Here is a 15,281-nt window from a genome sequence, read left to right as displayed (position 1 = left end):
CGGTGCCTGTGGCTTAAAAGAGTAGGGCACCGGCCCCATATGCCAGAGGTGGCAGGTTCGAACCCAGCCCCGGCCAAAAACTGAAAAAAAAAAAAAAAAAGAGAGAGACATTACTGCAGTGGCCACTACCTAGTGCTAGGCTGGGGTTCTGCCTGGAAATCCGGGAGAAAGACCCTGAAGAGCTGCTCCTGGGCAGCGGGGCAGGGGATGGAAAACAGGTATCAGGGCCTCAAGAACCCTGGCCCCTCCTGAGGGAGCCTTGAGCCCAGGAGCAGTACTCAGCTAAAGAAGGAAGTGTAGGCTCGGCACCTGTGGCTCAAGTGGCTAAGGCGCCAGCCACATACACCTAAGTTGGCAGGTTCAAATCCAGCCTGGGCCCGCCAAACAACAATGGCTGCAACCAAAAAATAGCTGGGCATTGTGGCAGGCACCTGTGGTCCCAGCTACTTGGGAGGCAGAGGCAGGAGACTTGCTTGAGCCCAGGAGTTGAGGTTGCTGTGAGCTGTGATGTTACGGCACTCTACCTAGGGGGACAGCTTGAGGCTCTGTCTCAAAAAAAAAAAGGAAGTGTATCCTCAGTTAGTTTTAAAACATTTCAGGATTATACTGTTCCAACACACTCATGCTCACAGGAGGCGGCATGAGTGTACACACACACACACACACACACACACACACACACACACACGGGCGCGCATATGTATACCAGGCCCCTGGGGATACAGGTCATTGATGCTGAAGGCAGAAAACTGGTTTTTTCTGAGGCAACCTGTAATGACTGCCTGTCATCTTCACAAAGCTGGGGGGAAAACCCATTGCACTTCTCTCCTTGCCTCAGGAGGGCACCCAAGAGCTGCAACAGTGGGAAGCAGGCACAGGGAGAAGAAGGCACTGTCAATCTGCTGCAGTACTGGTGGGGGCCCTGGTGGCCATGGGGGACCTGCAGCCAGCACCTTAGCTGGGGCTCCACCCAAAGTGTCAGGGTACATGACACGTTGCAGGGTGGAGTATACCAGGGGTCCTCAAACTTTTCAAACAAAGGGCCAGTTCACTGTTCCTCAGACCATTGGAGGGCCGGACTGTGGGCCCCGGGACAAGTCGGCTGCTAAGCAGGACAGGCAGCAGTGGCAAAAATACCCAGCAGGCCGGATAAATGTCCTAGGTGGGCTGCATGTGGCCCGCGAGCCATAGTTTGAGGACGCCTGGAGTATACAATGGAAGATCCAAATCCAGCAAGGCCTTCACCCAGGCTGTGTCAGCTCCCCATAGTACTGGTCACCGGCCTGGGGAGGGAGTGCTGAGCTCCTACTTCCAACCAGACATTGTAAACTAAGGGATAGTGAGAAAACACGACGCCTGGAGGTCTCCCCAGCTTCATCCCCCTCAGGACCATGACTGGACACTCTGGGAGTTTGGGATGACACATGAGGCAGACACGAGACAGGACAGGTCAGAGGCACACACACATACCTTCCTTCATGTTTGCGAATCGCTCCTTCAGCTGGTGATCCACCTCAGGACCAAAGGCAAAGTTATTCACAAATATAACACTGCAAAACAATGTTCCAGTTGAGTAACATGAAGGCTCCATTAGCACAGGCATAAGAATCCCAGTGCAGTGTGCAGATGCCGGTGCCAACCTCTGCCCATACCCCAGCCCACCCGCCAGGGCCACAAGAGTCCCCCATGAGAACCACAAGGGGCTCTCAGACAGAAGAGAAGCACAATCTCTTTGGAATGTGGCAGAAAATAGGGTGAGCAGCTTATTTTGAATCATGATAGTTTTAAAATTGAGAATTCTGAAAACATTCACCAGCAATGTCTCCCAGGTATTCAGAAGTGAGAAGGACCTTCAGGCCACAGAAAGGAAACTAGTAGCCAGGAAGGATGGGAATGGGAATCAGAGGAATTAGAGGCTCTGTCCTGCTACCCAGCAGAAGAGTGAGATTGGAGAGCGTGGTCCCAAGTGGAGGCATCCTTGGGCACTGCTAACAAATACCAAGATGCACACATATCCAGGGTGCTGGGCCCACTGGCCCCACCTGACTGAGACCCTCCCCAAGGACTATGCAGGAGCAGGTCAGAAGCCAGAGTTGGTGGGTTCAGGCAGCCACAGGTAAGGGGTGGGGGACAGAAATAACCCTCAGGAACTGGTGTTTTCAGAGAAAGAAGCACCAAGAGATAGCTGCCTTCAAAGCTATCACCCTGCTGCATTTCAGACACACGAAAGGGATAAGTAAACCAAGGCAAGACAAAGCGCCACTGGTCCCCACAAGGACCCAAAGTGATGCCCCAGCCAGTAAGCAGCACAACCAAGGCCCACTTAAACTGTGCCTACAGTAAGAGCAGACAGGACCCAGCCACACGGCAGAGCCCACAGAGCCACCAACAAGGTAAAAGACAAGCTAAGACGTGACTCCTCAAGGCCAAGGGTACAAGGCGCACTTGAACTACAACTGGGGAGTCAAAGGGATGCCAGGAAAGCCCTCAGGTTCCTAAGGGATAGTGGCAATGGTACAAACCAGATGAATTGGGGAGCTCCCATAGAAGACCCTGCTGGATGGAGCCACAGAGGAGCTGAGGTGTCAGAGCACCCATGCACGGGCACAGCAGGCCCAGCCAAATACAAGTGGATCTCAACAGCATCAATGAGAGATTCCCATGTTCCACCCTCAAAGAAATCAGCAGGTGCAGCAGACACCACACAGGCAGGCGCACCTAGATGGGCAGGGGGACAGAATGGTAGGGGGACCCCAGAGGTGTCAGAGGATGTGAATCCAGCAGGACAGACAAAATATGTAGATGGGAAGAACCCAGAGAAATGGCTCCATGAGCCGTAGGGCACCAAGGCATTGGGTGCTGGGCCAAGGGGGCTCTGAGTGAGGCACACAGGAGCAGGGCTACTTCCAGGGGGTGCAATGCAGTCAGGACTGGCCCATCAAGAAGGGAGAAACAAGGAGACAGGAAGACAGGAAGACCCAGCATGGAAGAGCCAGCGCATGGGGCTTGGGCCTGGGTCTGCTGGTAACAAGTGCCACTTTGAAGGCAGATGAGAGGCAGGGGCATTTACTGCTCTGCTGATCCTTGGAATCCTTCCATAAGGACCCTAGCATAAAGAGAAGCCCAGGGAGTTCAGGGACCCCACCCCACCCTATGCCTTCCCCTATGGTCCCACCACTTACCCTAGCACCGTACCCCATGCCCCACGTACCTCGTGTTGGCAATCCGCTCTCTCCACTCTTCGGAGAGGAAATCGCCTCTCTCCAACTGAAAGAGAAGACAGCAGCCAGCTTATCCCTGCAGGCTCATCTGGCTTCACTGCCCTGCCCGTTCTGCCCCATGAAAGAACAATGAAATGGGCACATAGTTGCTCACTGTGGGAGGAGCCCAGAGTGCCACCAGCCATTGCTCTGAGGGCAAGAGAGGACAGTGGAGGGTCAAGTGAAGGCTGGGCAAGACCTCTGAGGGATCTGGCCACAGTAGATGCTGGGCAAATGCTGTAGCATCCACTTGAAGAAGAATGCAGAGCCCACATGGACAGAAAGTCATTAAGGTCACACTGAAGGATACTCTAGGAAGCCCCAATACCCTGTCAACTTTCCTACAGAAGCTCAAAAGCAGAAGCTCCAGTCACCTCAATATGAGGCAGCCAGCAATAGCATCCTGAGGCAAGGTCAGAGGGCCCCACTGTGCTGACCCCAAGCCGCTCCCAAGGGAGGCCACATGGTGCTAGGATATGCCAATATCTGCCAGACAAAGTCGTTTCTACAACTTGACTGCCCATTCCCACGTGATTCTGGTTAGCAGACTAATGTCACTTTTTGCCCTCAATAGACCCAAGGTCTGCAAGGGAGAAACAGTTCTCAGTAACCTAACTGTCCAGAGACAGGGCATTCAGAAAACCAACATAATGGTTTCATTAATTCTTCAAAAACTTATCAACTCCTCCATTTGTACATACATGCACAAGAGAAGTAAAAATATGTTCACACGGAAATCAGCACATAAGTACCTATGACAAATGACAAGACTCACAATAGCCAAAAGGTGGAAACAACCCAAGTGTCGATCAACAGATGAATACACAAAACATAGTCTGTGGACACTGGAATATCACTCAGCCGTGAAAAGGAAGGAGGCTCTAAATCTCCATTAAACTCAACAAGGGAAGATGTGAGGAGTTCAGTAACTTCCAATGGGTTCAATACATGGATATATGGCACATTCACTGGGTGTAGGACACAGTTACAATTCTGAATTTTACCTGTCATGTGTAAATTATATAACCTAATAGTTTTTACCCTATTAGTCCAAAATAAAAAAAATGGAAAAAAGTTCCAGCTACAAGGGAGGCTGAGGCAAGAGAATTGCTTGAGCCCAAGAGTCTGAAGTTGCTGTGATCTGTGATGCCACAGCACTCTACCAAGGACACAGACTCTGTCTCAAAAAAAAAAAAAAACTAAAAAAAGGAATGAAGTTCTAACACAGGCTATAACGTCGATGGACTTTGAAGACATTGTGCAGTGAGAGAAGCCAGACACAGAAGGACACACAGTGTGAGACTTATATGAAATGTCCAGATCTGGCAGATCCACAGAGATGGGAAATGGATTCTTGGCTGCAAGGAGCTGGAGGCCAAGGACTGCCAACTTATGAGTCATGGCAGAGGCTCACACTGGCACTCTGAGGGCCATGGAGTGACAGGAACACCCACCTCACACAGCACCACAGGACTGGTACTTAGCCCAGGGCATTTCCAGACAGAAAGATACTGAGCAGAGATAGTCCCACAAGCATGTGGCTGTGCCACCATGACAAGGCCATGCAACTAGGCTACCCATAGATGGGAGAGACAGGACATGAGGTAAGAAGGGCCAGTTGACTACCCTGCACCTAAGATGCTAAACACCTCAATATCCCCAGGCCCTGGCCCCAGCAACCCCATCTCTGCTTCCCTCTACCCTCAGCAGCCCTTTGTATCATCCTGGCACCTCTATGTAAGCCAACCAGGACCAGAGAAATGACTTAGGTCCAATGTCCCGAATGGTGCTCAGTAGAACAGAACTGGCACCGCAGGCTGTGTCCATAGAGGTCACTGGGAAGGCTCAGGGTGTCCAGGAGCCTGGGCAGGGCACCACTACCTTGCTGACAGCAGAGGCTTCTGGGCCTAAACTGCTCCTACAAACACCATGGTCTAATGCCTGGGCCCTGTGTTCTTCTGGCATCTGGAATCTTGGCATAGGCCAGGTAGAATGAGGTGGGATGTCTTGTGACCAGGACCCACAAATACCAGGAGAGGGACCTGAGAGCTTCCCTGGCTACACTGCACTCACATTGTCACGGCTCACAGTTAGGGATGGAGCACATCCTACATGACTCCACGGGGGAGATGATAGGCCTTGGCTGCCTAACTCACCTATTGCACCTGTTACCTTTGCTGACTCTGCTAAGTCCTTTCACTATCATGAACAACAGTCGCCAGGACCATCTGCTGAGTCACTGTACTGCACATGGGGTTGCCCTGGGACCCCAACATGGTGCCTTCAGCCTCTCCCTCATGTGGCGGCGCTCTCTCCTCAGGGTCTAGTTGACCAGGTAATATCCCAACCCTCCAAACCACATTGTTCCATGCCACAGCATCACAGCCCACCTGGGGCCGCAGGTGTGAGCACTACTCTGTAATGCATCTTCCTGGCCTCCCCTAGGCCCTGGCACCAGTCTGTCCCTGCATAGGCAGGCTGTGACCTTCTGATAATAGTACCCTCCCGAAGAAATCTGTGGGTTTTGCTTCGTTTTGAGACAGAGTCTCCCTCTGCCACCGTAGGTAGAGTGCCATGGTGTCATCATAGCTCACAGCAACCTCAAACTCTTGGGCTCAAGAGATCCTCTTGCCTCAGTTTTTCTTTTCTTTCTTTTTTTTTTGAGACAGAGTCTCATTTTGTCACCCTCAATGGAGTACTGTGGCATCACAGCTCACAGCAACCTCAAACTTGGGCGCTCAAGTGATTCTCTTGCCTCAGCCTCCAGAGTAGTTGGGACTACAGGCATCTTCCTGGCTATTTTAAGAGATGAGGTCTCACTCTGGCTTAGGCTGGTCTCAAACTCCTTGAGCTCAGGCAATCCACCCACCTTGGCCTCCCAGAGTGCTAGGATTACAGACATGAGCCAATATGTGCCCAGACAGTTTTTCTATTTTTATTTATTTATTTTTGAGACAGAGCCTCAAGCTATCACCCTGGGTAGAGTGCCGTGGCATCGCAGCTCACAGCAACCTCCAACTCCTGGCTTAAGCGATTCTCTTGCCTCAGCCTCCCAAGTAGCTGGGACTACCGGTGTCTGCCATAACACCCAGCTATGTTTTGGTTGTAGTTGTCATTGTTGTTTGGCAGGTCCAGGCTGGGTTTGAACCCGCCAGCTCTGGTGTATATGGCTGGCGCCTTAGCCATTTGAGATACAGGTGCTGAACCAGTTTTTCTATTTTTAATAGAGATGGGGTCTTGCTCTTTCTCAGGCTCATCTCAAACTCCTGAGCTCAAGCAATCCATCTGCCTTGGCCTCCCAGAGTGCTAGGATTACAACCATGAGCTATCATGCCAGGCTTGAAGACAGTGTTAATGTGGCCAAATACACACCATTAGGAGGGAATATGTGTGACCTTCACGCCTCAGGAGGGGGCCTGGGCTGGCCCCCACATAACTGAAACCTACCAATGTTGAAAAAGCCAGACAGCAGGCTAACAGCTCTGTATGCCACAAATGATGTTCTTTCTCAAGGCCCCAAAGCCAACCACCCATCCTCCTCTACCTGGCCAGACAATAGAGGAGGGTTGCACTCAGGCCTGGCAGTTATACCCCATTCTAGCAAGGCAGCCCTGGCCTCCATGAAGCACTACTCCTGTGGGGAGACTGAGGCAGGCCCCATCCAAACCCAGAAAGGGCTGGAAGTGCCATCAGGAGGGTAGGCACCTCCTAGGAGGCTACAGACCTCTGTGGCCCTGTAACATGCCAAGTAGCCAGGTACATTCACCAGAGCCTGTCCCTGGATAGCCTGATGCCCACAGAAACCACAGTGGACTCAACCCAGAGTGAGTGAAGGGTTGGGCTGCGAGGGGGTCTCCAAATACAGCCCTGGAGTGACCGTGCTGTGGTGGAAGCCTCCCCTTCCTATCGTCAGCCTGTCACAGTCCTGCATGAACATCCCAAGAGGGTAACATATCTTACACAGAGGACCAGGAAGAGCTGCTATAGAGGTGGCTCCACCCACAGCTGTGGCCTTCTTCTCATTGTTCTTTAGTGATGCCATAACCATCCAAGGTGTCCTTTGCTTTAGGACCACTCCGGACTCAAGAAACCAACTACGATAGCTGGACATTGTGGTGGGTGCCTGTAGTCCCACCTACTTGGGAGGCTGAGGCAAGAGAATCGCTTAAGCCCAAGAGTTTGATTAAGGTTGCTGTGAGCTGTGACGCCACAGCACTCTACCTAGGGCAACATAATGGGACTCTGTCTCAACAAAAAAAAAAAAAAGAAGAAGAAAGAAACCAACTACAAGGAGCCTGGACCAATTTCTACCCTGAGGTTGGGTCCAGGGACTTGGGTAGAGTTGGCAACAGCAGGAAACTGGTAAGGCAGGACATGAGAGAGAGAGGGCATATGCCAGGCCTCCGCAGGAAGGGTGGCAGGTGGTCCTTGGTCCAGATGCAGGCTTTGGGCCTGGAAAAGTGTGCTGAATTATTTTCAGGCTCCTGTTGGGTTTTTTCCTCTCAACTTCTTGAGGAACGGAAGACAGGACTCAGAGCTTGCCAACCAGTCACCTCATCAAAACCACAGGAAGCTGCTTAGAGGGCTTTTCTCAAATATGAGGACATAAGTTCCTGCCAAAGAAGGTGCTATTTGACTGAGGGCAAGTTTGGCTGCTGCAAAGGCATTCTCAGAAGATGATGTCCAATGCTGGGGCAGAGGCTAGCACAGGCTGCCACCTCCCTGAAGCAGGCTGCTCTGGATATCACAAGGAGTAGCATCTTTTCCCCCAAATCCTGCTCCCAGCCACATATCAGGAGCCACTGGCATGACTATGACATCCTAACCTATAGAAGGCCAGATAATGAAAGCCGCTCCACCACTTAAGAAGCACCTGCTATGTGCCACACCAGACAGCACCATTCTCAGGCACATTGCTGACCATAAACCCAGCAGGCCAAGTACTGTTGCTGCCAGTGACAAAGATGAAGAAGAAGGAAGGAGAAAGACCCAGCCAGAACAGCCCTACTACTTCCACACTCCTGCCTCCTCCTCCAACAAGAGGGGCAGTGAGGCACTAGCACCACACCCAGGAAAGCTCTGAGGGCTGCTGAGGATCCCATGGATGGAAACTCCCACACTATGCTTGAAACTACACAGCTCTCCCACCAGGAGACCATCTGAGAACTCCCAGCTTGGATGCCAACTGATACAGTCACCAGGCAGCCGGGAACATCCTGGGATAGAAACCAAATGAGCTTAGCACTGGGACAGCCTGAATGATGAGCACCAGACACATACTGAGGGGAGGGGACTTAAGAGAATGACACTCACCATTCACTAAGGGGAGAGAATTCTGGAAGAAGCTTTGACCAAGAGAAGGAAAGGACAGCTGGGCCTTGAGCCCTAGATGTGCAAGTGTGCAAGTCCTGCTACAAAAGAACTGGAACAGGCTCAGTGCCTGTGGCTCAAGTGGCTAAGGCGCCAGCCATATACACCTAAGGTGGCAGGTTCGAATCCAGCCCAGGGCTGCCAAACAAACAACGACGGCTGCAACCAAAAAATAGCCGGGCGTTGTGGTGGGCGTCTGTGGTCCCAACTACTTGGGAAGCTGAGGCAGGAGACTTGCTTAAACCAAGGAGTTAGAGGTTGCTGTGAGCTGTGATGCTACAGTACTCTACCCAAGGGGACAGCTTGAGGCTCTGTCTCAAAAAAAAAAAAAAAAAGACCTGGAACAGAGGCAGAGGGACACTTCCTAACTCACCGAAGCTCCCCAGCCTACCCTGAGACCAGCACCAAAGACACGAAAGACCACATCAGCAAACTAAACACAACAATGTATAAAGAGGATCAAAAGGTCACATCAGCATGTGAGAGAACAGAAACCACACAATCCTATCAACAGATACTGGAAAGTCATCAAAAAGAAAAAGCCAACATCTATTCGTGACAAAACTCTTGCAAAAACTAAGAGAGTGGATTTCCTCACCTTGACATGAAATGTCCACAGACACCGATATCTACCATCATACCTCATAGGAGAAGGTCTGTGCTGCCCCACACTAAGAGCATGAACAGGGTGAGGATGTCTGTCCTACCCTATTCCACAACCTCTACCACAGGCTCTCATCATACACAAAGACAAGAGAACAGAAGCTGCATAGGCTGGGAAGGAAAAGGTAAAACTCTTTCTTTGCAGATGACATGACCATTTATGTTGAAAATCCAGAAAAAACAAGAAAGAAACTCCTGGAACTAATATCACTCCCGAAGTTCAAGAAACAAAATTAATACACCCCCACCCTTTGTAGTGGAAATGCAGAGCAGCGTGGTATCAGTGGAAAGCAGCTCAGTGGTTTCTTTCCAGACTAAATGTACTCTTACGGTAGGATACACCAATCACGCTATTAAGCACTTACCCAAAGGAGCTGAAAACATGTCTGCACAGAAATCCAAATATGGATATTAGTAGCAGCTTTCTTCACAGTTGCCAAATCATAGTAATCAATATGTTCTACAGTAGGTGAGTAAAAGACACTGAGATCCATTCAGGGCCAGAAAGAAGACACTAAGCCATGAAGAAACACAAAGGAACCTTAAATGAATACTCCTAAGTGAAAGAAGCCATGCTGAAAGGCCACATACAATACGATTTCAACTACAGGACACTCTGGAAAAGGCAAAAATACGAAGACAATCAAAAGATCAGAGGTTGCCAGAGTTAGGGAGGGAGGAATAGTGGAGCACGGGACATCTCTAGAGCAGTGACATGACCGTACATCTGCCTACACCAAACAGGGCATACAGCACAAACCTCCACTCTGGGCTTTAGGTAACACAATTATGTAGGGCAGGGCAGCTGACACCTATAATCCTAGCACTGTGAGAGACAGAGGCCAAAGATCACTTGAACTCAGAAGTTCGAGACCAACCTAAACAACAGCTAGACCCCATCTCTACTAAAAATAAAAAATTAGGCAGCACCTGTGGCTCAGTGAACAGGGTACCGGCTCCATATACTGAGGGTGGTGGGTTCGAACCCGACCCTGGCCAAACTACAACAAAAAATATCTGGGCATTGTGGCAGGCACCTGTAGTCCCAGCTACTCAGGAGGCTGGAGCAAAAGAATGGCCTAAGCCCAAGAGCTGGAGGTTGCTATGAGCTGTGACGCCACAGCACTCTACCAAGGGTGACAAAGTGAGACTCTGTCTCTCAAAAAAATAAAATAAAATAGAAATAAAAAATTAGGCTTTGTGCCCATAGCACAGTAGTTACAGCACCAACCACATACACCGGGGATGGCGGGTTCGAATCCAGTCTGGGCTTGCTAAAACAACAATGACAACTGCAACAAAAAAATAGCCGGGCCTTGTGGTGGGTGCCTATAATCCCAGCTACTTGGGAGGCTGAGGCAAGAATCTCTTAAGCTGAAGAGTTTGAGATTGCTATGAGCTGTGATGCTACAGGACTCTATTGAAGGTGACACAGTGAGACTCTGTCTCAAAAAAACAAAAATTAGGCTGGGCTCGGTGCCTGGAGCTCAGAGGTTAGGGCCCCAGCCACATATACTGGGGCTGGTAGGTTCAAACCTGGCCCAGGACTGCCAAACAACAATGATAACAACAACAAAATAGCCGGGCGTGGGCAGTGCCTGTGGTTCAGTGGGTAGGGAGCCGGCCCCACGTACCAAGGGTGACGGGTTCAAACCTGGCCCCGGCCAAACTGCAACAAAAAAATAGCCAGGCGTTGTGGCGGGCACCTGTAGTCTCAGCTACTCAGGAGGCTGAGGCAAGAGAATCGCCTGGGCCCAGGAGTTGGAGGTTGCCGTGAGCTGTATGACACCACAGCACTCTACAAAGAACGATAAAGTGAGACTCTGTCTCTACAAAAAAAAAGATAAAAATAAAAAAATGAAAAAATAGCCGGGCATCGTGGCAGGTACCTGTAGTCCCTGCTACTTGGGAGGCTGAAGCAAGAGAATTGCTTGAGCCCAAGAGTTTGAAGTTGCTGTGAGCTGTGACGCCACAGCACTCTACGGAGGGTGACACAGTGAGACTCTGTCTCAAAAAATTAAAATTAAAATTAAGCTGGGCACAGAGGCTGAGGCAGGAGGATTGCTTGAGCCCAGGAGCCTGAGGTTGCTAGGAGCTATGATGATACCACAGCACTCTACCCAGGGCAAGAGAGTGAGATTCTATCTCCCAAAAAAAAAAAAAAACACCACCAAAATTTAACACTGGTTTACCAATTGCAATAAATATACCACAATACCACACAGTAATTATGGGGAAACTATTTTCTGCTCCATTTTTCTATAAATATGAAAGAAAGAACTCTACTTGAAGTCCACTGTCCTCTATAACACATGAAAGGAAACCCACTTCCAGCAGCACTTTCCTCACGCCCCAGTTTTGTAGCTGGGCAGGTACCAACTCCAAGAGGGACTTCCAACTGCAGCTCAAGCTTTGCTTTACACTGGCCCTAGCAACTCCAGTCCCACCAGGCTCTCAACAGAGATACCACCACCATTACCGTACTCAATACTGCTCTGGCCTTCAGGGATCCTGCTACCCATTCACCCACCAGATGCAAAGGAACTTCACAGGATCTGAGGGAGGGAGTGCCAGACACACTCAAAAGTTGTCAGGCAGAGAGCACAAACACACAAGAAGCACCACAGATACCAACTGGGGCCAATCCGCTGCCCACCCTGCTCATAAAGACAGGCCCAGTGTCCTTTCTGAATAGTGAGAGGCTTGTCACAGCTAGACTCCAAAACAAGCAAATTTCAACCCCTAACTAGGTCACTGGCAGCACTTAGGATGAATGGATAGCCTCAGACTATCCTGTCATGAACACTCTACTGGGGTTTACTGACCCTCGAACCACCACAACTCATCCTACGAGTGCTTATTACTCCTGTCCTCACAGCTCCTCCTGTCTCTTTAGGGGGCCTCAGGAGACCTCTCTGGACAGCCAGTCTGTCCTTGGATCCAGGGGAGCCCTTGAGTGCTGGCCTGCACTCCTAGCTCCTCCTCTTTCCTGATAAACAGCAACAGCCTCCCTCCTACTCCCCAACACCTAAGGTTCCTGCTCCACAGTCAGCATCCCATCGGGCTTATTGCACTGACATCCCAGACAGGGAGGAGAGTGAGTGGGTCTCATGTCCAAGAGGCAGGGCCAGAGAACCTAAGCAATCCAGCCTCTGATGAGGGCAGAAGTGAGAGATCCAGACTGAAACACTCACAGGCGAAGAACGTGCAAGGACATCAGAGCAGACATACTATACCTGCACCTGGGATGTGGCCCTGAGACTGGCATCTATCATGGCCATGGCTCTCATTTGTGCAGACATAATGCTGAGCTCTGCTGCTGCAGGGGACTTACACTGAGCACAGAGCAGGAAGAAGTCAAGAGAACAGAGAAGTAGGCGCTACTCTTAGAAGGACCTTCTAAATGATCAACCACCTGAATGATGACAACTGTCCTTCCTGCTGCCTAAAAGTACCCCTGGCATGCCCCTAGTGCACCCAACGAACGCTCAGCCACCACTGGGAACAGGTGCTTGGCACCCACACGCACTGCTACACAGGTCACATCCATGCAGCTCCCAGGAGACCACATCACACAAGGGCCAGGCAGAAACCTCATCCACACCACATCTGCCACCCTGTCAATGGGGAGGCCAGAGTCCTCCATAAGGTGGTCTCGAGCAAGGATAGGCAAGGAGAGAAGCCAGGGCCCCCAAGTGACACTAGAGCTATCTCATGGAGCCAACCAGTTTCAGAGGTCTCTGTGCCACTGAACCAAAAACCCCCTGTCCTTCATATGGTTCTGTTTACCACCCAGATTTGACAGACAAAAGGGTTCCCACCAGAGGGAAGGAAGGGAAGGTCCCAACAGAGGCTCCTGCGTGCCAGCCCCAGGAGGCTGTGCCAGGCAGCCCATGAGATTTGGAAGGGAGTAACAGAGAGCGCCACATGTCAACCACAGCAAAAAAGGAAGGATGAAGGGAGAAGAGGAAACAAGGGCTGGCGCTGGCGTGGTAGCCTCGGGGCATGGCGCGATGGCACTCACTGTGTATTCTGCATGCTTTTTTCCATACCATTTCATCCACTTCCTGAACTCTCGGTCCATGGTCTGGAGAGAAAGAAACCAAATAGCCTGTTACAGACCAAGTCAGCCACACCCTCCACACATCCGCAGCCCAGATGGCCCACAGAGACATTCAAAGTGACAGGCTCCAACCTCTGAACAAGCCCTCCAGGGAACACACAACCAAGCAGGGGCAACTGTGGGCCTACTCATGCTTCCAACTCTCATTCAACCAGAATCCACTGTGCAGCCCAAACTCCAAACATTTTCTGTGGGCAAGAACTCCAATCAGATACATCCACTGCCAACTCCTGACCCTGACTCCAGGCAGACCAGGGACAATGGGACAGCAGGGAGGCCAGTGCCCCAGCAAAGAGGCCCACAGCAGGCTGAGGGGCCTTGTCCTTCCTGCTGCCTGAAGGTACCCCTGGCTAGGAGGGGCCCTGTCAGCCTGAGAGGGCTTCCCAAAGGAGCCTTGCCAGGGGTGGAACCAAGTCATCTCTGCTACAGGCCACACAATTACCCCAAGGGCATAGGGACCCCCACCAGAGCTCCCACCTGGACCTGCTGAAGGCAAGAGGCACTGCACACACAAGCCCTCCCTTCAACTCAGCCAAACTTCTCAGGCCCAGGGAAATACCACTCGGGCAAGGAAGCCACCCAGGGTGCCTGCTCCAATCACTCACCTCTGCGTACTTGGCTGGGATATCCGCTTTCTCGACACCATAGTGATGTTTGCAGTTGGTGGCTGCGGCGACCTGGAGCACAACCTGGCCTACACCTTCAATCAGAGAGAGATGTAGCACATCAGACACCCAAAGTGCCCAGAAAAGAGGATGGGCCTACTGGGAACGCCACACAAGGAAGCCACAGGATGTCCTCTGGGCTCACATAGGCAGCCTCCAAGGACCCAGGCTCAACAGGGCAGCAGGGTGGCTGGTGCAACTTGTCTACCATGGACACAATGCTGAGGGGCCCCCCCCCAAACGGAATCTGGCCCCATGTGCTGTTCCCTGTTCAGACTCAGACATAGCTCCCTGAGACTCAGCAGGCCTAGGAGCACAAATTATCTCCTGGCTACCACTGCAGTACAGGGCAGGGGCTGACTAAATCTGAGTTCCTCCAGAAAGCTCAATAGGAGTGGACTGAAGCCCAAGTAGGGCTAGGGGTGCAGTGGGGGTCAGAGCAGCATCTCCAACCACAGTATCCACATACCACATGGTGGACTAGACAAGAAAGCAAGGGCCAGGTCTGCAGACTGGGCCACTGGGGGAGTAGAGAGTCAGTAAAACCCTCTCTCCTCCTAGGAGGTCAATTTGCATTTCACTTAAAGTCTTGAGCCACTTTGTTTTCCATATTGAATGTGAACAACCATAAGCACGCTAATTAGAAACATGCATCAAGGGGCCAGAGCTGAGCCTGAGCATGCTGGGACTCTATCCAGAAAAGACAAGCCTTTAAAGAGATGCTATAGGCTGCAGGTCCATCTTCTTTAAATTTCACATCGAAACTTAATTCCCAGGACAATGAAGAGTTGGGACCCCAGGAGGTGATTAAGCCACCTCATAAAATGGCCCCTCACCACTCTCTGCCTTGTGAGGACACAGCAGGAGGTGCCATTTCAGAAGCTGATTCCAGACTTTCACAGATACCAACCTGGCCAGAGCCTTGACCTTGGACTTCTAGCCCCCAGAACTGAGTGTGCTGTTTATATGTCACCAGTCTCTGATGTTTTGTTACAGCAGCAGGAAGGGACAGAAACAGTAGTTATATCTATACTGCACAGACTTAAAAGGCTGGTTGGAAAGATAACTCACTTCTGAACTTTCTTTTTTGAAAGAGACAGAGTCGGCTCGGCACCTATAGCTCAACCGGCTAAGGCGCCAGCCACGTACACCTAAGGTGGCGGGTTCGAATCCCCAGCCCGGACCCACCAAAACAAAATG

General features: G+C 51.1%; 1 protein-coding gene across 3 annotated transcripts in view; it reads right to left on the bottom strand.

Moving 5' to 3' along the window:
- The window catches only part of DOT1L (DOT1 like histone lysine methyltransferase), a 93,682-nt gene that overhangs the window by 36,624 nt on the left and 41,777 nt on the right, over positions 1-15,281 (bottom strand). For all 3 annotated transcript variants that reach the window (XM_023512503.1, XM_023512505.1, XM_023512504.1), the window contains 4 exons: positions 14,022-14,116; positions 13,318-13,380; positions 3,212-3,267; positions 1,471-1,550 (listed from right to left, as the gene is read on the bottom strand). In XM_023512503.1, the coding sequence (XP_023368271.1) occupies positions 1,471-1,550; positions 3,212-3,267; positions 13,318-13,380; positions 14,022-14,116 (294 nt within the window). The remainder of the gene's footprint in view (positions 1-1,470; positions 1,551-3,211; positions 3,268-13,317; positions 13,381-14,021; positions 14,117-15,281) is intronic.

This window comes from Otolemur garnettii, unplaced genomic scaffold (assembly GCF_000181295.1).
Source record: "Otolemur garnettii isolate 467f Iridium unplaced genomic scaffold, OtoGar3 scaffold00029, whole genome shotgun sequence".
NCBI lineage: Eukaryota > Metazoa > Chordata > Mammalia > Primates > Galagidae > Otolemur > Otolemur garnettii.
This window is presented reverse-complemented; position numbering and strand designations above follow the sequence as displayed.